The sequence below is a fragment of the Mugil cephalus genome, chromosome 1, assembly GCF_022458985.1.
Source record: "Mugil cephalus isolate CIBA_MC_2020 chromosome 1, CIBA_Mcephalus_1.1, whole genome shotgun sequence".
NCBI classification, from domain to species: domain Eukaryota; kingdom Metazoa; phylum Chordata; class Actinopteri; order Mugiliformes; family Mugilidae; genus Mugil; species Mugil cephalus.
In genome coordinates, this window is record NC_061770.1 from 22,390,230 (window position 1) to 22,413,487 (window position 23,258).

General features: G+C 38.7%; 1 protein-coding gene and 2 long non-coding RNA genes across 4 annotated transcripts in view; all 3 read left to right on the forward strand.

Moving 5' to 3' along the window:
* Positions 1-21,714, forward strand: part of LOC124996486 (tumor necrosis factor receptor superfamily member 14-like) — a 78,998-nt gene extending 57,284 nt beyond the window's left edge. The window contains exons 1-10 of one of the 2 annotated variants that reach the window (XM_047569580.1): positions 15,624-15,960; positions 17,463-17,589; positions 18,177-18,270; positions 18,516-18,641; positions 18,909-19,064; positions 19,528-19,615; positions 19,707-19,891; positions 20,018-20,055; positions 20,176-20,235; positions 20,346-21,710. In XM_047569580.1, the coding sequence (XP_047425536.1) occupies positions 17,530-17,589; positions 18,177-18,270; positions 18,516-18,641; positions 18,909-19,064; positions 19,528-19,615; positions 19,707-19,891; positions 20,018-20,055; positions 20,176-20,235; positions 20,346-20,354 (816 nt within the window). In that variant the 5' untranslated portion in view covers positions 15,624-15,960; positions 17,463-17,529 and the 3' untranslated portion in view covers positions 20,355-21,710. Of the gene's footprint in view, positions 1-15,623; positions 15,961-17,462; positions 17,590-18,176; positions 18,271-18,515; positions 18,642-18,908; positions 19,065-19,527; positions 19,616-19,706; positions 19,892-20,017; positions 20,056-20,175; positions 20,236-20,345 lie in introns of those variants that run through there. The other variant, XM_047569563.1, reaches the window with a different exon arrangement.
* Positions 4,339-14,451, forward strand: LOC124996633. The gene is made up of 9 exons (XR_007110877.1): positions 4,339-4,445; positions 4,538-4,632; positions 5,667-5,793; positions 6,734-6,827; positions 7,073-7,146; positions 7,390-7,545; positions 13,565-13,916; positions 14,043-14,080; positions 14,203-14,451. It is a non-coding gene; the product is annotated as an uncharacterized LOC124996633 (long non-coding RNA).
* LOC124996639 lies at positions 8,276-9,399 on the forward strand. Its single transcript, XR_007110878.1, has 3 exons — positions 8,276-8,521; positions 8,619-8,678; positions 8,789-9,399. It is a non-coding gene; the product is annotated as an uncharacterized LOC124996639 (long non-coding RNA).
* Positions 21,715-23,258: the final 1,544 nt, after the last annotated feature.

The window sequence follows — 23,258 nt, forward strand, 5'->3', positions numbered from 1 at the left end:
AGGCTAAGGATCTTGCTTCAGTACGGGAGTTGATGTTACTGAAGGAGTTTAAAAACTGTGTCTCAGAGCGCACCGCGGTATATTGAAATGAGCAGAAGGTGACCACTCTGCAGCAGGCTGCCACTCTGGCAGATGAGTTTATGTTGTTTGTTAGGCGTGAACCAGCCCATCGTGAGTGGTCTCCAAGGCCTAGTTCACCGGTGCCCGGTGCTAAGGTTTCCACCACTTCCAAGTCTGAGAGACAGTGTTTTTTCTACCATAAAACCGGTCACTTAATTGCTAACTGCGTGTCAGGGGTACCAGATGACTGTTTTAAACCCTTTATTTTTTCCTGTTATGTGTCTGCCACAGGAAAGCCAGAAGACCCGCGTCTGGTAAGAGTCTTGCGTGACACTGCCTGTTCTCAGTCGCCTATTCTTGACAGTGTCCTGCCTGCAGTTGTCACGTCTGATGTGAGTGTTATGGTCCTAAGAGGGACTGAAATGGGTTTTGTTCCTGCACCCCTACATCGTGTACATGTAAAATCTGATCTTACCACTGGTTTCTTCCCGGTTGGTGTCCGTTCCTGTGTTCCCATTGATGGCATTGATTTCATCATGGGAAACGACATTGCTGGCGGTAAGGTGTATCGTGTGCCTGAGGTGGTTAGTGAACCTATACCTGAGTCTGAGCAGGATGGTCTAGTCAAACAGCTGATTTGTCTGACTCATTGTGTCTGCTCTGTCCCAGGATGTGCTGCCCTCTGGTGACGATTCAGTGAACTGCAGGTTGGAGGAGCCAGAGAATGTGACTGATCCTGTAGTTACTCCTGTAACCACCTTGCCCCTGAACTGTAAGGCGCTCATCGCTGCACAGGCAGCGGATCCTTCACTAACTTTTACATGTACACGATGTAGGGGTGCAGGAACAAAACCCATTTCAATCCCTCTTACGACCACAGCACTCACATCAGACGTGACAACTGCAGGCAGGACACTGTCAAGAATAAGCGACTGAGAACAGGCAGCTGCTGTTGAGAAGCCTGAGAAGTGTGACGTTAAACAGCCTTTCTTCTTTGATGAAGGTGTCTTAATGCGCAGGTGGGTTTCATAATTGGATAGTGCTGCAACTGATGCAGGTGAAGATTGGGGTGTAGTGTATCAGATTGTTCTCCCTGTTGACTGTCGGCAGCATGTGTTGGCATTGGCTCATGAGCACTTGTGGTCAGGTCACTTAGGGGTTACCAAAACTTACCATCGGATCCTCATGTGATTGTGGACTGTGTCGGCCCTTTGCCTAGGACTAAAGCTGGTAATCAGTTTTTGTTAACCATAATGTGTGTCTCCACCCGTTTTCCAGAGGCTACCCCGTTGCGAAAAATCACAGCACCAGCAGTCACCAGGGCGTTATTGAAGTTTTTTGCCACCTTCGGTCTTCCAAAGTTGTGCAGACTGACCAGGGTACAAATTTCCTCTCCGAAGTCTTTAACCAGACCTTGCAGTCACTAAACATCTCTCATTCAGTGGCTAGTGCTTATCACCCAGAGTCTCAGGGAGCTCTTGGCATCACTCTCTAAAGTCTATGCTGAGTAAGTACTGCCATGATAGTGGTCAGGATTGGGATGAGGGTGTACCATTTGTGGTGTTTGCTATTTGGGATGCTAAACAGGAGTCCCTTGGTTTCAGAGCTTGTGTTTGGCTACAGTGTGCGTGGCCCGTTGACATCTCTGAAGGAGCAATTGGTGGGTGACTCTCCACCTAGACAGAACATCTTGGATTTTGTTTCCCAGTGTAGAGAGCATCTGCACCGTGCCTCTCTGCTGGCGAAGGAGGCCCTCCTCAGTTCACAGGAGACCACGAAAGTGAGGTTTGACAGTCAGTTGAGCGGCAGTTCCAGCCAGGCGATCAAGTGTTGGTTTTATTACCTATGCCTGGTGTACAGATTTTCGGAAGGTGAACGCTGTCACGGTACCTGACTCATTCCCTGTGCCCCGCATGGATGATTGCATTGACAGTGTTAGCCCAGCTGCCTGTATCACCAAACTATACTTATATCTGCTGAAGGGATACTGGCAGGTTCCCTTAACCCCACGAGCGTCTAATATCTCTGCGTTCGTCACTCCCACCACGTTCCAGCGCCTGATGCAGCTAAGGTGGAGGCAGTGTTGACTCTCCCCACTCCCACCGCTAGACGTAGGCTCAGGCGTTTCTTGGGAATGGCAGGCTACTATCTGTGTTTCTGTAGGAACTTCTCTGTGGTGGTGGCGCCCCTGACTAAGCTGTGTAGTCCTGTTGTTCCTTTTGCTTGGAATGAGGATTGTGAACATGCCTTTGCTGCTGCCAAGTCTCTTCTCTGCAGCGTTCCAGTTCTGGCTGCATCCAACTTCTCTAGGCCCTTTAAACTGGAGGTGGATGCTAGTGCCCTTGGAGCTGGAGCAGTGCTGCTTCAGGATGGTGCTGATACGGTGTGCCACCCAGTGTGCTACTTCTCCGTGAAGTTTAAAAAACATCAGTTAAACTACTCCACTATCGAGAAGGAAACACTTGCCATGCTTCTTGCCCTGCAGCATTTTGAAGTCTATGTAGGCTCGACCTCTATAACAGTTAACTGTCTTCACTGATCATAACCCGCTTGTCTTCCTCAGCCAGATGTATAATAAACAAGATGTCGGCTGTAAAATCGAATCAATCTTCTCCCAAAAGAACAAATATGTCAGTAACTAGGTAGCCTGGCTAACTCAGTCGGTAGAACATGAGACTCTTAATCTCAGGGTTGTTCCTCCCACTTCCAAAGACATGCTCATTAATTGGTGAAACCAAGTAATTATTGTTAAAAACAACAATCAGATGAACACAAGAAAAGGGTGCTGTCTTTACCTGCGGTCATGTGATCTGTTGGACCGCACATAAAAGTCCCAAGATACCAATTCTGCTAACTTAAAAGAGGGCGTTGCTATGGTTGCAGGTTTATTTATTTGTGAAAATAACACTAGTCTATAATCTAATTTGCACTTTGCATTTGTTAATTTATTTGCTATTCTTATTGTTTTTATATTTGAATCTTAATCTTATATATTCAACTTGTCTAAGTTTTTCTTTTTCTTTTGACATATTCTGTATATGGAACGGAGGTTACATTAACACTGGTTCAGCTGACTCAAGTGAACTGGGTCACGAACTCACATAACTGCAGGCAGGTCTGCACGATGGATTTATTGTCCATACATACATACTTTGAATATTTAATAGTCATGGTAGCACACGCGGTTTAATGACTACACAGTTATTTCTGGTACTGACCTCTGGGTATTTTGTTACTGTGTTACTTAAATGTATTTATCACTGGTTTAAGTCTCTACGCTGGTGTAGAATCACAGAGGTAATGTTCATTAAAACAGTTCAATGTTTTACTGTACATCAGTACAACGAAATTGCCACATCTGACCAGTGTAAAGATAGAAACAAACAAACAAACAAAAAGATTCACACCATTCATATGGCCACCAGTATCCACAATACAAACATACATACAAACACGAAAACAACAACATTATAAGAAAAAAATATTGCAATAATAAAATCAATTACTGAGAAGATCAGACATTAGATCTCTTTAAAGTGGTGCTCTCAGACATATTAACTGCATTACATTCTTGAATATATTTTGAAGTAAAACTTCAAATGATGAAAGCGAAGTTAGAAGCAGTGCAACAATTTACATTTTCCAGCTGCTGCAATGTTCGTCTTGCTTTCACTTTTGTGGTTTTTCTTTTCTTTGTATTTTACCTCCTCTCACAGACTGTCACTGCCTCAAACAGAGTCATGAGCTAATTCTAATTAAAGCTCATGTGCAGTTTATCATTGCAGATAAAAACAGAGTAGAAAAGAGTAGAGTAGTTGTTACATTGCTCCTAACTTCAGTTTAATTAATTTTACTTCAAAATTATATTCAAGAATGTAATGTAGTTAATATGTCTGAGAGCACTACTTTAAAGACATCCAATGTTTGATCTTCTCAGGAATTGATTTTATTATTTTTATTTTTTCTATATTTGCACTGGTCAGATGTGACAGTTTTGTTGTACTGATGTACAATGATGCATTTAATTGTTTTAATTAACGTTTCCTCTGTGACTTTCCATCAGTGTAGGGACTTAAACCTTAGCTATAAATACATTTAATTAGATTCAAGGATACAGATCACAGTAAGAAATACCCAGAGGTCAGTGCCAGTGAGTTATGAATGCATAAGGTTCGTAGGTTTACTGTAACCATAGCAACGCCCTCTGTACATGTGATTCCTTGTAGGAAGACAGACATCTGGGCTGAGCTTTTATTCAGTCACTAGGGCGGAGCTCTGTCTGTTGCATTTCCCCGGTTGGACTTGTTGTTTTCACGATTATTACTTGGTGTCTTCGTTTTTTTTTTTTTTTCTTATTTTATTGGAATGTGGTTCCTACGTCGTCGGTAAGTTCCTCGTCAGTGGACACTTGAACTTATTGTACGTCACCATCGAGGATTCAACTCTTTGTGATCTGTGTTTACGAACTCCTCTACAGCACTGGGCCCGTCTCAACGTTCATACTGCCACTGTTGTGTTAAACTTCCGACTGCAACACAACTGAAAGACGGACCTGCCTGATGTTACACCAAGGTACTGAAATACAAACTAAATCGGAAAGAAGTTGAGCACACAGACAAACGTCATTTAATTTAATCGATCTGTAAAAAAAAACACAATAACTTTCAAAAGTAACATCGTTAAACAGGCGCAAGCCATATATCCATAATGCACCTTTTACTAATATTTAAATATTATGTATTGATACACATACATATTATATAGGCTGCATGGTCATGCAGGGACTGAATGGTTTTGTTGAGTCCATGTGTCTGTCTCCGCACTGCAAGAGAGGCGTGTCGAGTATAGGGCGTCACTACGACACGCCCCCCGACACCAAAAGGTCCTACACGGTTCTTAAAGGGATATGAGCCCAAGTAGCTACTAATACAGTTTGTTCCAGCAGCACAAAAGTCAACGTTTTTGCCTACACATTCTTTGACCTATAATGAATGTATTGAAAAGCGCACAAATGTTATTATTACCTTTTTGAGTGGGGAAAACTAATTTAAGGCAGGATTTAATGAGTATTAAAGTAGGGAAGTAGCCTACAAAAGTTGGCAATAGACTCAGAAAACTTAATTTTCCATAAATTTTAGGGATTGAGATGTAAAATTTTCTGACTGTCGTGAGAAAAAACACTCAAGATATTAACAGACAAGAATTCATCACATCTATTTTTGGTCTGTCAAATGTGCATGTAGTGAAGAGTAGGTCTTATCTGGATCCGGTACTTTATGTACATACGTTTTTTTTTTTGTTGTTTTTTTTTTCATGTCTTGCGAATGGCTCTATGAAATGTAGAAACCGAATATGTTCTACGAAAACAAAATTTATAACGAAATCTATAATAAAATTATACAAAAATACAAAACATTTCAAGGCTTCTCACAAAATTTTTATTTTAGAGCCGGCTGAGAAATGCCTCAGAGGAGAGGGCTTCTTGTAGTTGCTCCTTGAACGGTTGGAGCTTTTTGCTGCCTCCTTGCGCAAGTGCCCCACCAACGTTTCCTCCATCATTTTTAATTCACTGTCAAAAAAGATCATACATTTCATTTTTCTTACAGATGCTGTTCTCATGTTCAATCTCACCTCATCCCAAATCTCATTGAGATGTCTTCAACTTAAGAAAAAATGTTCCTGCTACATGACAAGACTTCAATAAGAACATCTTTGAGAACTTCAGCTTTTCTGGTAAAATTCTTTACAGCAGAAAATCACAGGATAATAAATGATAAAGCTCCTCCTCTAATCCTCCTAATCCTGGGAGATTCTTTCTATTAGTGGGATAGAAGAAGTGGGGTTGTTCTTCAAGTCCTGTTTACATCTCACATACATCCAACAACTCAAAGTGAACTGGATGTTCTCTGGTTACCCTCTGATCAGATAGAGCAGAGTGAAGGGTTAAGGTTAAGGTTAGGACCACAGTCACCAACAAAACCATTGGCTACACACTGTGTTGAAGCGTAAAACAAGTTCCCCCTACTCAAGAAGACTCACATACAGGCCTGTCTTAAGTTTGAGAGAGACTGGGTTAAATCTGTCTGGCATCAACTGGATCCATCAGGAGGAAGAGAAATGCTGAGCATGACTCTAAGAACACCATCACCACCGTCAATCATGGAGGTGGAAACGTTACGTCTTAGGGCTGGTTTTCTGCCGATGGTACAGGACGACTTCACTGTATTGAAGGACAGAGGAACAGGACTATGTACTGTAATAAATGACAACCTCCTCCCCTCAACCAGAGCATGAAAGATGGGTCTTCCAGTACGACAATGACCTGAAACATACGACCAAGACAATGACAGTGTACTCTGTACTTACTTTGTTTGTTTATAGTCTGTCTCTCTCGGTTAAAATAAACCTGCAAATAAATAATATAAAAACAAATAAATAATATAAATAAAACAATTACAGACCATTCATTTCTTTGTAAGTGGACAAACTTCATAAAACCAACCCCTGCTGTACAGACACATCTGCACAATGCTTATGTTGGTAGAAGCCTCCTGTTATAATTTAGAGATGTTTTATTGTTAAGAGACTAAAGTCAGAGGAGAGATGAACGGATCAAAGAAACATGGAAGATGATTGTTTTTATTTTCTTGTTTCTTTTAATTTCTCTTCACAGATAATTGTGATTAAAGTCTTGTGCTGTCAAACCCTCACATGTCGTCCTGAAGAGTATCAGATAGACAATAAATGCTGCCTAATGTGTCCACCTGGTAAGATCCAACTGGAGACTAAAAGTTTCCTCGTCCTTTTCTGACATTTAATGTGTGATCACAAGTGAAAACTGCTACTGAACAACTACAATCGATATTTATTTAAAACTCACCTTCATCTGATGGTAGTAATAATAATACCAGTTTAAGAAGCAACAGTGTATGAATCTTTACTTAGCAACATGCTCCTTACTATGATGATTGTGTTTTAACAAGATGGCTTGAAATGTGTGTCTTTTCAACAGGAAACAGAGTTGATATAGATTGGATAAAGCTACTAAACGTACACAGTGTTTACAATGCAATAACTGTGATACAGGTACATTTATGTTAATATTATTTATTTATCAGTAGAAATGTTTAATTTTCTTCAACAATAACATCAACTAGTGAATTTTAAATCAAATCAGATGTTTCCTATGAATTCATGAACTGAAGAGACTATTGTGTCACATTTTGTAAAGTTGTTCTAACCACTGAAGGTATCTTTAAATCAGAAACAGATTAAACAGAATAGGAGTTTTGTTTCTGCATGTTTTGTAACTTCCATATGTGTTGATAGGTTCTGGTCTGAAGGTAAAGAAGTCATGTACAACAACATCAGATACAGTTTGTGAACCACTTGAAGGATTCTTCTGTATTGACTTAATAAAGGACCAATGTAAAGCAGCACAGAAACACAAGGACTGTGATCCAGGACAATACATCAAGGAAAAAGGTTGGTTTCTAGTTTAAATGAGCACAAAGTTTACGGAAGATAGTGAGTAAATGAGCGTCACTACTTTCTGTGTTTTCGATTCTAAAAATACCAAATTTGACAAACCAACATGTAGACGTTGCTCATTTGTCGTTTCATATTTATTATCTACCAATTACATTTGGATACTTTGATGAAACAGACGCTGCTCAGACAAGATGTCGTCTGTAAAATTGAATCAATCTTCTCCCAGAAGAATAAATATGTCAGTAACTAGGTAGCCTGGATAACTCAGTCGGTAGAACATGAGACTCTTAATCTCAGGGTGAACAATGTTTAATGCTCATCTAGGCCATCTAGGTTTCTATGTTAGTCTGATTCTTCATAGATTTAAGACACATTATTTCCTCATGAATTCATGTCTTCATACTTTAGACTGAACTAGTTTCATCTTCCATATAATGTTGTGTGTGCAGGTACATCCTCCTCAGACACTGTGTGCTCTGACTGCAGTTATGGAACATTTTCAGATGGAACATTAACATCTTGTCACCAACAAACACAGTAAGTAAATCCTCACATCACACATGGAGACATGTTTGATGTCTTATTACATCAGTAATATTCTCTATAAATGTCTCTTTATTGTTCCAGATGTGAATCAAAGAACCTTCAGCTGATAACAGCAGGAACTAAGTCAACTGATTCTGTTTGTGAGGAAAAAGCTTCAAATGTTGGAGTTATTGTGGGCGTCTTCATTGGTTTGGTGATTTTAGTCGTTCTAATAGTAGTAGTATTGTACTACATCAAAAGAAAGAACAAATGTCCAGCAGGTAGGTTCCATTTATAGCAGTAAAACATTCTTCTTGTTCATGTTTTGTCACATCTTTGATGATGTTAATGTTTTCTGTTGAGTCATGACAGTGATGGTAAATATGTTTTTCTCTGGTTTTATTTAGTTACAGACAAAAACAATCATGCAGACAACTCCAGAAAGGTATGTTTATTTCTCACTGTTACAGATCACAGCACTTGGTTTATCAAAGAAATTAGATCATGTAACATTGTTTTCTTAAATTTCTTGTAAAAATCAGAAACCCCAAGATACACGACAATCAGGGGAATAATCGATGTCATTGTCAGAGCAGGAGGAGGTAAGACAACTGTGTGCTCTTTAATTAAATATTTATTCACTGAGGATCTTCTGGTTGTGTGATGTCTCTACAAATGTTTGTGTTTAAAGTCAGTGTGTTTCTCTCCTCAGGTTGAACCTGTGTAACCAGTCTAAACTCTCAGATATCATTTGTTCTCTGTGGACTACATTTGCTCCAGAATCCAGTTATTATTCATCTGGACGCTGTCTTTACAGAGAACAGAAAAGACAAATCAGTGAGATCAACTTCTGGCTTAGAACACCCTGCTGACAGTGACACAGAGACACTTTATTTCATTTGTGAATTGTGTTATGTATGAATGTTTACTGAAGTTATTTCAGTTAAACTGAGTGTGTCTGTCTTAATAGACTAATAGTTTGAGACTGTTCTAGTCTGACCTGTGTGTCTTTTTAAAAAGGTTGAACATTAACATGTTTTATCAGTATTTTAGGATTAGGTTGAACTTTAAATTATCATATTTTTTTTTTTATTCGATCTGACATTGACAGTCGACAAAGAATGTCAAATTATAGAGATTAATAGATTAATGAGTTGTTAAAAAAACGTTGAGCATTGACATGTTTTATCAGTATTTTAAGATTAGATTGAACTTTAAATTGTCAGTGACATTTTTTATTGAATCTGATATTGACAGTCGACAAAGAATGAAAAATGGTGTGCAAATAATAACTGAATCAATAAAAAACACTTTAAACCTAAAGGGTTATATTCATATTATTTACTATATTTAAAGCTGTAATAGTAAACATGAAGCACTGGGATAACTGGCTGTGTTACACTATGATGTTACTTAAATGTCTCTGCTTTAATGCATGAACACAAGTGAAGACTGCCACTGAACAACTAAAATCACTATTTATTTTATTAATTTTTTTAAATTGCCTTCATCCGATGGTGGTAATAATAATAATACCAGTAAAGGTAAAGCAGAGCAGTAGGAACAGAGATGAGTGTGGCTGCAGTTTCTGGAAAGGAACAAAAACCACAGCTCTGGTTGTATAATTAGGAGTACATGTCAAGTTAACTCAAACCACAAAATATCAGGTTTCATTTTTGATAAATAAACTACATGTTTCCATAATATACACCCTAAATGTACTAAATTCATTGTTTGCTAAACTTAAACTCAAATGAGTTTTTTAATGTTGTAACATTGTAATTTTATAACATGTGACCACGTTGACAGAAGTAACAGTTCACTGGACAGAACAAGAGTAACCTTTTTTAATATAAGAATTAATTCTTTATTAATTACTTATTGATTAACATTTAAGTGTCTAGGCTGATGAATTTGATTGAACAGATTAAAAAACATTACAACAATAGATTGTGTTAATCCCTGTTTTACAGTTGACATTTGGGCCATTTTTAGCACTTTGTGCCAAGTGCAGACCTCAGACCTGTCACATTAAGGCCCTGATCAACTCCTGTTTTTATACACTTCATATTTGTAAATGTAACATCTAAAGCAAATTCACATGAATATGTTGGTAACACAGTTGACTATCAGTTAATCTACTCTACGTGCACACATTAATGTATTGTAGAAATACTGAAGAAGAGAAGTAAAGATTTGCCATCCTGTCTTCAAAATCCCTCTAAAAAGGGAATGGTGACTTCTGACCACTAGATGGTTCCAAAACTGTAATGAAGGTCTTTTTATTTTCATTTGTCTTTTTACCAAAGTAAAAGTGACTGTTGTTGGTGCTTATGCTCCAAACAGCAGTTCAGAGCACCGACCCTTTTTGGAGGCTCTAGGAGGAACAAATGTGGTTCACGTCCTGGGAGTGGAACCATGAACCAGCTCTTTACCCTCACTAGGGCGCTGGAGGGGAAATGGGAGTTTACTCAATCAGTTGACATGTTCTTTGTGGATTTGGAGAAGACAGGACATGATGGAGGGATTATATCTCAAGTCTGGTCTGGGAGCACCTGGGGGTTCCTCTGGAGGAGCTGGTGGAAGTGGACGGGGAGAGGGTGGTCTGGGCCTCTCTGCTGATGACAACGACGATGATGACAACAACGTTAATGCTGGCTGTTATATAAACGTGCTAACTATACACTGCTGTATCTCACCATCGTATGAATGTAGCTATAAACATACAGTTTGTATCCCTTCTGCTTTTTACTTATAGAGGTATGACAGGATGACTGAAGAACACGACTAACGCTGGTGATGCTCATTCAAGGCAAATACTGGAGGGAGAGACCGAGTGAAAAACTCCATGATCAGTTCCTTGTATAATGAGGCCAGTGATAAGTGAAAGTAGCACCGGATTTAGCTGGCTACCTGGTTACCCAGAAGTTGAGACTAACTCTATTTGAGGTTGAAGATTTTAATGTTGAATTTATAACGTGAGTTTATTTATAAATTCATACTCAAACTCTGATGGCACAGAAGAACTTGTATAAACACCCTGATGACAGTGACATGTAGACGGTTTGTTTTATTGGAAACTGTGTCATGTATGAATGGACTGAATGTCGTGTCACATATATGAAATCTATTGATGCCTTTGCATGTTGTAATACCACATATGCTTTAATTGTTGCTGTGTCTTTATGAGTGATATCAGTTAAAATAAGCTTTTCTGTCTCAATATATTGGTAAATGTTTCCTAAAATATCATTGATATGTCATAACTGAAAATATCATATTTTATACTTTGCCACAGTTTGAGAATGTCCTGGTCAGACCTGTATCTCACAGCAGAAAAAGTTGAGTACAATCTGTACAAACTGTAAGTTACTGATGTACAACGTCAATTTACGGAGATGACATAAGATAAAAACTCAAAAACAAAAGTAGCAAAAATTGAAAATGAATGAATAAATACGAAGTGTGCACATTACAATATAGCGAAATATTATTTTCAATAATTTTATAAACAAAAACGATCAAAATGAATAAATATGCAGTGTTATTATATCGTGAGTATAAGACATCAGCACCACTGTGTGTCAGCGTCCTCTCTGACTTGTGGTAAGTAATAAAATGAATTAGTATCTCAGGACTATCTCAGGTCTCAGGCTTACAGATAATGTTTTTGTGGTCTCATGAAGACGTAGAATCAGAATCACAACAATTTTGCCAGGGAGAAAGGGATTCTATTTGACAGGTGGTGTGCGCCATGTAAGGCTAAGGATCTTGCTTCAGTACGGGAGTTGATGTTACTGAAGGAGTTTAAAAACTGTGTCTCAGAGCGCACCCCGGTATATTTAAATGAGCAGAAGGTGACCACTCTGCAGCAGGCTGCCACTCTGGCAGATGAGTTTATGTTGTTTGTTAGGCGTGAACCAGCCCATCGTGAGTGGTCTCCAAGGTCTAGTTCACCGGTGCCCGGTGCTAAGGTTTCCACCACTTCCAAGTCTGAGAGACAGTGTTTTTTCTACCATAAAACCGGTCACTTAATTGCCAACTGCGTGTCAGGGGTACCAGATGACTGTTTTAAACCCTTTATTTTTTCCTGTTATGTGTCTGCCACAGGAAAGCCAGAAGACCTGCGTCTGGTGAGAGTCTTGCGTGACACTGCCTGTTCTCAGTCGCCTATTCTTGACAGTGTCCTGCCTGCAGTTGTCACGTCTGATGTGAGTGCTGTGGTCGTAAGAGGGATTGAAACGGGTTTTGTTCCTGCACCCCTACATCGTGTACATGTAAAACCTGATCTGGCCACTGGTTTCTTCCCGGTCGGTGTCCGTTCCTGTGTTCCCATTGATGGCATTGATTTCATCATGGGAAACGACATTGCTGGCGGTAAGGTGTATCCTGTGCCTGAGGTGGTTAGTGAACCTATACCTGAGTCTGAGCAGGATGGTCTAGTCAAACAGCTCCCTGATGTACTTAGTAGTTAGTGTGTTAACTAGAGCCCCCGCCCGCAAGCAGGCACCGAAAGTTGATTTGTCTGACTCATTGTGTCTGCTCTGTCCCAGGATGTGTTGCCCTCTGGTGACGATTCAGTGAACTGCAGGTTGGAGGAGCTAGTGAAGGTGACTGAGCCTGTAGTTACTCCTGCAACCACCTTGCCCCTGAACCGTAAGGCGCTCATCGCTGCACAGGCAGCGGATCCTTCACTAATTTTTACATGTACACGATGTAAGGGTGCAGGAACAAAACCCATTTCAATCCCTCTTACGACCACAGCACTCACATCAGACGTGACAACTGCAGGCAGGACACTGTCAAGAATAAGCGACTGAGAACAGGCAGCTGCTGTTGAGAAGCCTGAGAAGTGTGACGTTAAACAGCCTTTCTTCTTTGATGAGGGTGTCTTAATGCGTAGGTGGGTTTCACAGTTGGATAGTGCTGCAACTGATGCAGGTGAAGATTGGGGTGTAGTGTATCAGATTGTTCTCCCTGGTGACTGTCGGCAGCATGTGCTGGCATTGGCTCATGAGCACTTGTGGTCAAATGAGTGTGAACCATGAATGGTGAAGTTTAAAAAACATCAGTTAAACTACTCCACTATCGAGAAGGAAACACTTGCCATGCTTCTTGCCATGCAGCATTTTGAAGTCTATGTAGGCTCGACCTCTATAACTGTAACTGTCTTCACTGATCATAACCCGCTTGTCTTCCTCAGCCAGATGTATAATAAACAAGATGTCGTCTGTAAAATTGAATCAATCTTCTCCCAAAAGAATAAATATGTCAGTAACTAGGTAGCCTGGCTAACTCAGTCGGTAGAACATGAGACTCTTAATCTCAGGGTTGTGGGTGAACAATGTTTAATGCTCATCTAGGCCATCTAGGTTTCTATGTTAGTCTGATTCTTCATAGATTTAAGAAACATTATTTCCTCATGAATTCATCTCTTCATACTTTAGACTGAACTAGTTTCATCTTCCATATAATGTTGTGTGTGCAGGTACATCCTCCTCAGACACTGTGTGCTCTGACTGCAGTGATGGAACATTTTCAGATGGAACATTAACATCTTGTCACCAACACACACAGTAAGTAAATCCTCACATCACACATGGAGACATGTTTGATGTCTTATTACATCAGTAATATTCTCTATAAAATGTCTCTTTATTGTTCCAGATGTGAATCAATGAACCTTCAGCTGATAACAGCAGGAACTAAGTCAACTGATTCTGTTTTTGGGGAACAAACTTCAAATGTTGGTGTCTACATTGGTGTGATCATTGTTTTAGTCGTTATAGAAGTGGTAGTAGTATTGTACGACATCAGAAGACAGATAAAATGTCCAGCAGGTAGGTTCCATTTATAGCAGTAAAACATTCTTCTTGTTCATGTTTTGTCACATCTTTGATGATGTTAAGGTTTTCTGTTGAGTCATGACAGTGATGGTAAATATGTTTTTCTCTGGTTTTATTTAGTTACAGACAAAAACAATCATGCAGACAACTTCATAGAGGTATGTTTATTTCTCACTGTTACAGATCACAGCACTTGGTTTATCTAAGGAATTAAAATGTATAATTTTTTTCTTTAATTCTTCTATGTTTGAGTTTTAAATCAGTGTGTTTCTCTCCTCAGGGTGAACCTGTGTAACCAGCCTAAACTCTCAGATGAAATCTGCTGCTCCAGAATCCAGTTATTATTCATTTGGATTTTGGCAGATTTTCTTCACAGAGAACAGAAAAGACAAATCAGTGAGATCAACCTCTGGCTAAGAACATCCTGCTGACAGTGACATAGAGACCCTTTATGGTTCTCCGTCTGTCTTTTATTTTGGGCTCATATTTTGAAGTTTCCTGTTTTATTTTGTCAGGTTTCCAGATTTCCTGTCTTGTGCCTCCTTGTCACTTGATTATTAATTGGTTTCTCCTGCTGTCATTGCCCTGATGTGTCTCACCTGTGTCTTGTCAGCCCCCAGTGTGTTTATAGCCCTGCCTTCGCTTTGTTCCTTGTCGCGTCGTTTAATGTCTCTTCCATGTTGCCACGTTCCTTGTTTTCCATCCTAGATTCCATGCCATGTCGATGATTTCTTTTTAATTTTTGTATTTTGTATGTTCCTGCCTTGCGCAGCGCCTTTGGTTAGTTATTAAATACTTTTTGTTTGTACCTCCGTCCTCATCCTTGTTGCCCTGCATCTGGGTCCTCACCTCTACAACCCAACCTGACAAAAACTTCCATTGAATGAGAAAATGTAAGTTGTATACTAACATACACTGCTCCTAACTGCAGTTAATTTTACTTACTGACAATATTCAAGAATGTAATGAAATAAATGTGTGTGTAGTTCAGGGGTCTTCAATGTTTTTCAGACCAAGGACCCACAAACTGATGGAGAGATTAAGCAGGTACCCCCTACCTACTATATGTGTTCTGTGTTTAACTCGGCCTAGTGCTGATAATATACATTATTAAGCTGTTCAGATAATACACAGGTACAACTGCCATAGACATAAACACACCTGACATAAACATACGTATATTTGCCACTGTTAGATTCTCTTCTACTAACATTACAGAGAGCTTCTGGATTTCATTTTAGGACTGAACAGACTCTACTTGTTGGGGAAAGTTAGAAAATAAATAGAAAATGTCTAATCAACCAAAGATTTTGCCACGCCCCTGTAGTACCTCCACAGACCCTCTAGGTGTTGCCACCTGTTGAAGGCCTACACTGTAAACACTACTTCCATCTAAAGTCCAATCATGTCGGCAATTGATTTTATTGTTGCAATTATTTTTTCTTATAATTTAGTTGTGTTCATGTTTGTATGATTGTGGCCATGTGAATGGTGTGAATCATTGTTGTCTTTTTTCTTTTCCACTGGTCGATGTGGTGTGTCTGATGTACACTGACAATTTATGGAGATGACATTAATGAAGAACCCATAAGATTAAAATTTAAATACAAAAATGATATATTAATAAATGCAAAGTGTGCACGTTAGAATAAAGACAAATATTATTTTAAATGTTTTTATAAACAAAAACGATCAAAATGAATAAAATGCAGTGTTATCATATCATGTGAATATAAGACATCATCACCACTGTGTTTAATCACTTGTTTACTGCAGCTTCCTCTCTGACTTGTGGTAAGTAATAAAATAAGAAGATTAATTAGTATCTCAGTAGACTATGGACTGAACCATCAGATTATATCAAATAGCAGCTCCTTCTTCTTTCGGTTCATTATTGACTTTGCAGGGAGTGGTTGGTAACGATAAGTAGACTCTACTTGGTTTCTACATTTTCCGTTGGAATTTGGTTTCTACGTTGTTGTTTTTGTTTTGTTTTTTGTTTTTTTTGCACTGTTCCTGGGTTCAGTCATCGTCGTGGGTAAGTTCCTCCGAGGTCGATCCTTGTTCTTATTCTGATTGTGTAAATGTGTTCTAAACCTCATGTCTATGAACAGTCACTGGTCTGAACAGACTGGACAGACTGTCACTGTCTTCTATTGCACTATGAGTCGTCTCCACTTTAATATTACCATCGTTCAGTTGTTGAACTCAGAACTACAACACAAGTGAAGGACGGAGTTGTCTGATGTGAGACGAAGGTACTAAAATGAACAACTGTTATAACAAGGAAGTAGACTCCCTTTTTTTTTTTTTTTCATATGTCAGTAACGTCATTTTTTTTGTTAAAAGTACAATAACTTTCAAAAGCAACGTCATTAAAAATGTTAAATCGCAAACCATACATCTTAATGAAGTTTCTACTTACGTTTGTTTCAACCTTTGTATCCTTTCATTCTTTCTTTTATGGAGCCTCCACCAGGGTTAAATTTTAACAGCTCATATCTAGTTTATTCAGCCTATAACCTCTGAAAGTTCTTTTGTTCTAGTTAATAACTAATTTTATTAAGATGACAAATTTTATTAGTTGTTTTTTGTCATTTGTGGTGTGCAAACAGATCTACCACCTGCTCATTTTTTTTTATTATTATTTATTTATTTATTTGTGCATTTATCAGACAGCAGCTATGAGCATGAATATGAGGAGGACTGTAGGGAGTCTATGAATGATTGCTGTAGAAAGGACAGGAGCCTTTTTTTTTTTTTTTTTTCTATAATGATAAACTGCTCATGAGCTCTTAACTATCTTTGAGGCAGCGTAGCTACCAAAGGATTTGGAGTTGTAAAATACAAAGCAAAGAAAAAACATAATAGTGAAACGAGCACCAACAGTAATAAATTAATTGGTAAATGTGAGCATCCAAAACCCATTAAATTGTCAGTGCATTTCAACCTGTTGCACAGTGTGGGTGGTAAAGAAACTACACAAACAAACTAACACATCACAGAACATCACACCTTTTTGCGTCTCTACCAACCATTTCTTCAAGTCCTCCACAGCTGATCATACTGAAAGTCCATCTATTGGCAGCTCTCATCTTACTGTGAAACATCTACCTGCATGTGTTAAAGGACCACGGTCGAGGTCTAGAATATCATTACCTGAAGGAGTGGACATGGCAAAAACTTAAATAAAATGAAAACAGTTACACAATGTATGTGCTGTCCTATGTGAAAGTGTACAACAATGAACAAAGCAACAGCTGAATGAAATATATTTTTCTTTTACCACACTTGGCAAAACAGGGAAGTTGAAAAGAACTAAAGCCTGACATTGATCAGCTGATTGAGAGAATAACACAAGTGTAGAAATCTGTCCTCAAAGCCAAAGGTGACGACTTGGAAGAAACTTATATGTAATGAAAATAAAGAAAAACCCCTAAAATGAGACGTTTTCTTCAAACTTTTAATGAAACCTAATGAGTTTAACCAGCATTCCTGCTTTAAAATGTAGTTTTTATGAACATTTCATTTTTCTTACAGATGCTGTTCTCATGTTCAAACTCACCTCATCCCAAATCTCATTGATGTGTCTTGGACTTACGAAAAAATGTTCCTGCTACATGACAAGACTTCAAGAAGAACATCTTTGAGAACTTCAGCTTTTCTGGTAAAATTCTTTACAGCAGAAAATCACAAGATAATAAATGTTAAAGCTCCTCCTCTAATCCTCCTAATCCTGGGAGATTCTTTCTATTAGTGGGATAGAAGAAGTGGGGTTGTTCTTCAAGTCCTGTTTACATCTCGCATACATCCAACAAGTCAAAGTGAACTGGATGTTCTCTGGTTACCCTCTGATCAGATAGAGCAGAGTGAATGATCAACCTAGATCTACACGGCAGAAACTTGTTAATGATCTCAAGGTTGCTAGGACCACAGTCACCAATAAAACCACTGAGGAGGTGGAAACCTTACGTCTTAGGGCTGGTTTTCTGCCGATGGTACAGGACGACTTCACCATATTAAAAGACAGATGAACAGGACTATGTACCGTAAAATCTTGGACAAACTTCATAAAACCAACCCCTGCTGTACAGACACATCTGCACAATGCTTATGTTGGTAGAAGCCTCCTGTTATAATTTAGAGATGTTTTATTGTTAAGAGACTAAAGTCAGAGGAGAGAGATGAACGGATCAAAGAAACATGGGAGATGACTGTTTTTATTTTGTTGTTTCTTTTAATTTCTTTTCACAGATAATTGTGATTAAAGTCTTGTCCTGTCAAACCCTCACATGTCGTCCAGAAGAGTATCAGAATTGGAATATTTGCTGCCCAATGTGTCCACCTGGTAAGATCCAACTGGAGACTAAAAGTTTCCTCATTGTTTCCTGATGTTTAATGTGTGATCACAAGTGAAAACTGCTACTGAACAACTACAATCGATATTTATTTAAAACTCACCTTCATCTGATGGTAGTAATAATAATACCAGTTTAAGAAGCAACAGTGTATGAATCTTTACTTAGCAACATGCTCCTTACTATGATGATTGTGTTTTAACAAGATGGCTTGAAATTTGTGTCTTTTCAACAGGAGACAGAGTTGATATAGATTGTTCAGCGTACAGTGATACATCATGTCGGCCCTGCACGAGTGGAACTTATACGGATAAAGCTACTGGACGTAAGCAGTGTTTCCAATGCACCAACTGTGATACAGGTACATTTCTGTTACTATTATTTATTTATTAGTAGAAATGTTTTAATTTTCTTCCATATTAACATCAACTGGTGAATTTTAAATCAAATCCACATCAACAAGTTAATTTATGCAGATGTTTCCTATGAATTCATGAACTGAAGAGACTATTGTGTCACATTTTGTAAACTTGTTCTAACCACTGAAGGTATCTTTAAATCAGAAACAGATTAAACAGAATAGGAGTTTTGTTTCTGCATGTTTTGTAACTTCCATATGTGTTGATAGGTTCTGGTCTGAAGGTAAAGAAGTCATGTAGAACAACATCAGATACAGTTTGTGAACCACTTGAAGGATTCTTCTGTACTGACTTAATAAAGGACCAATGTGAAGCAGCACAGAAACACAAGGACTGTGATCCAGGACAATACATCAAGAAAAAAGGTTGGTTTTCTAGTTTAAATGAGCACAAAGTTTTAGGAAGATAGTGAGTAAATGAGCGTCTCTACTTTGTGTGTTTTCGATTCTAAAAATACCAGATTTGACAAACCACCATGTAGACGTTGCTCATTTATCGTTTCATATTTATTATCTACCAATTACATTTGGATACTTTGATGAAACAGACGCTGCTCAGACAAGATGTCGTCTGTAAAATTGAATCAATCTTCTCCCAGAAGAATAAATATGTCAGTAACTAGGTAGCCTGGCTAACTCAGTCGGTAGAACATGAGACTCTTAATCTCAGGGTTGTGGGTGAACAATGTTTAATGCTCATCTAGGCCATCTAGGTTTCTATGTTAGTCTGATTCGTCATAGATTTAAGACACATTATTTCCTCATGAATTCATCTCTTCATACTTTAGACTGAACTAGTTTCATCTTCCATATAATGTTGTGTGTGCAGGTACATCCTCCTCAGACACTGTGTGCTCTGACTGCAGTTATGGAACATTTTCAGATGGAACATTAACATCTTGTCACCAACACAGACAGTAAGTAAATCCTCACATCACACATGGAGACATGTTTGATGTCTTATTACATCACTAATATTCTCTATAAAATGTCTCTTTATTGTTCCAGATGTGAATCAATGAACCTTCAGCTGATAACAGCAGGAACTAAGTCAACTGATTCTGTTTGTGGGGAAAAAACTTCAAATGTTGGAGTTATTGTGGGCATCATCAATCTGGTGGTTGTTTTAGTCATTCTAATAATAGTAGTAGCAGTATTGTACTACTTCAGAAGAAAGATAAAATGTCTAACAGGTAGGTTCCATTTATAGCAGGAAAACATCCTTCTAGATCATGTTTTGTCACATCTTTGATGATGTTAATGTTTTCTGTTGAGTCATGACAGTGATGGTAAATGTGTCTTTCTCTGGTTTTATTTAGTTACAGACAAAAACAATCATACAGACAACTCCATAGAGGTATGTTTATTTCTCACTGTTACAGATCACAGCACTTGGTTTAATTAAGAAATTAAATGTATTGATTATATTATTATATTATTATATGTATAATTTTTTTTCTTCAATTCTTCTAAAAAGACACCTCTACGTAAACGACAACCAGTGGAAGAATCAATGTCATTGTCACAGCATCAGGAGGTAAGACAACTGTGTGCTCTTTAATTAAATGTTTATTAACTGAGGATCTTCTGGTTGTATGATGTCTCTACAAATGTTTGTGCTTTAAATCAGTGTGTTTCTCTCCTCAGGTTGTGTAACCAGTCTAAACTCTCAGATGAAATCTGTTGCTCCAGAATCCAGTTATTATTCATTTGGATTTTGGCAGATTTTCTTCAGAGAGAAAACAAAATACAAATCAGTGAGATCAACCTCTGGCTTAGAACATCCTGCTGACAGTGACACAGAGACACTTTTATTTTATTTGTAAGTTATTTCAGTTAAACTGAGTGTGTCTGTCTTAATAGACTAATGTTGTTAAAAAAAACACTGAGCATTAACATGTTTCATCAGTATTTTAGGATTAGATTGAACTTTAAATTATCAGTGTTATGACCATAGGGGTCATAATTTGTATTCTATGTTGGTTTTCTCTCTGTTGTGTTGTCCCTCCCTGTCCAGGAGGGGGAGCTGTGTCTTTGTTTGTGTCCAGGATGTGCCCTTGCAGGTGGATGCTGCCCATTGGAGGTAGACCTGGATGCCGCGGTTTCAAAAGTGGAGCCGGCAACAGACTCTCTCTCTCTCGCTGGCTTGTCTTGGTTTTCTAGTATCCCCCGCACTGTGATCATCTCCCCCCTGCAAATCGCCGACTCCAACCAGATCTGGCCTTCTTGTTATTAGTGTTGTCTCGCTTATGTGCGGATGAGATGTTGTATCTCACTTGTAAATATTGTAAATAGTACAGACAGGGTGCAGTCCCATTTAGTAGGGGTGAGCAGCCTTTTTATTTTGGTCCATCTTTTCTCCTGTTTTGTTGGATAGGGAGTGAGGGTAGAAACCTGTTTTTCTGTTGACTCCTTTTTCTTTGGGTATAGGCAAGTCAGATTTCAACCCAGCTTGTTTTGTTTATTGTTTTAGGTGATGCTCACCCCGAAGACCTTATGTTCGTTTGGGTAAAAACAAATCCCTTCGTTTTTGGACTGCATTTCTCCGTGTTCTCCGTGTGGAAGAGGGAGAGTTTTTTTATGTTATGTTTAGGTATCCCTAGGTCGGGCATAACATAACTGGGGGCCCGAATGTGTTTCCCTGTGTTTTTTGGCACCAGATCGATTTGGTTTGCTTTCACGATTCGTTTGTTTTGCATATTTCTGGCAGACACTGTTTCATTTAGTGAAATTGCAAATGTGTACAATGTGCAAGTGCCTCCCAGGCTTAGGAAGGAGGCAGCTCCTGGTGGGGAAGTTGTCAGAGAGATTAACTGTTTCTTCTGTTGCAGCATATGATGGGAAAAGTGACGAGGAGATGCCATTTTTTATTGAATCTGATATTGACAGTCGACAAAGAATGTCAAATGCTGTGCAAATAATAACTGAATCAATAAAAAACGCATTAAACCTAAAAGGGTTATAGTCATATTGTTTGCTATATTTAAAGCTGTAATAGTAAACATGAAGCACTGGGATAACTGGCTGTGTTACACTATGATGTTACTTAAATGTTTCTGCTTTAATGCATGAACACAAGTGAAGACTGCCACTGAACAACTAAAATCACTATTTATTTTATTTATTTTTGATTTAATTGCCTTCATCTGATGGTGGTAATAATAATAATACCAGTAAAGGTAAAGCAGAGCAGTAGGAACAGAGATGAGTGTGGCTGCAGTTTCTGGAAAGGAACAAAAACCACAGCTCTGGTTGTATAATTAGGAGTACATGTCAAGTTAACTCAAACCACAAAATATCAGGTTTCATTTTTGATAAATAAACTAGATGTTTCCATAATATACACCCTAAATGTACTAAATTCATTGTTTGCTAAACTTAAACTCAAATGAGTTTTTTAATGTTGTAACATTGTAATTTTATAACATGTGACCACGTTGACAGAAGTAACAGTTCACTGGACAGAACAAGAGTAACCTTTTTTAATATGAGAATTAATTCATTATTAATTACTTATTGATTAACATTTAAGTGTCTAGGCTGATAAATTCAATTGAACAGATTAAAAAACATTATAACAATAGATTGTGTTAATCCCTGTTTTACAGTTGACATTTGGGCCATTTTTAGAGCTTTGTGCCAAGTGCAGACCTCAGACCTGTCACATTAAGACCCTGATCAACTCCTGTTTTTATACACTTTATCTTCATATTTGTAAATGTAACATCTAAAGCAAATTCACATGAATATGTTGGTAACACAGTTGACTATCAGTTAATCTACTCTACGGGCACACATTAATGTATTGTAGAAATATTGAAGAAGAGAAGTAAAGATTTGCCATCCTGTTTTCAAAATCTCTCTAAAAAGGAATGGTGATTTCTGACCACTAGATGGCTCCAAAACTGCAATAAAGGTCTTTTTATTTTCATTTGTCTTTTTACCAAAGTAGTTCAGAGAAACGTTTTTTTTTTTTCATGCCAATATCAATCTCAGCATCTAACAAAGATTCAGGGAATGGAAAGCTAACAGTTATATGACACACAATAACGTGTGGGGGCCCATCATCTGCAGGAGATGCAGAAAGGGTCCGGTGCAAAGTGGACTGGGCAGCAGATCAAGGCGGGGGCGTTTCCTGGTCTGATCCTCGGTTATGGAAGCTGGATCATGGACCATGGACGTCACCTCTCTGGGGGGGAAAGAGGCGGAGCTTGTGGAGGAGGATCGAGCTCTATCCACTAGATAAAGTCCTTGAGAGGGGTGGGACCCTCTTCTTGCTGAGTTTCCCGTGAGAGGCAGAGGGCTGCGGTGAGCTTTTTGCTTGCCCCAAGACTCTCTGCCTGTATGGTGGGATTCTCCTGGGCCGGGGAACACGTCCTGACTGTTGTTGGTGCTTATGCTCCAAACAGCAGTTCAGAGCACCGACCCTTTTTGGAGGCTCTAGGAGGAACAATGTGGTTTACGTCCTGGGAGTGGAACTGTGAACCAGCTCTTTACCCTCACTAGGGCGCTGGAGGGGAAATGGGAGTTTACTCAACCAGTTGACATGTTCTTTGTGGA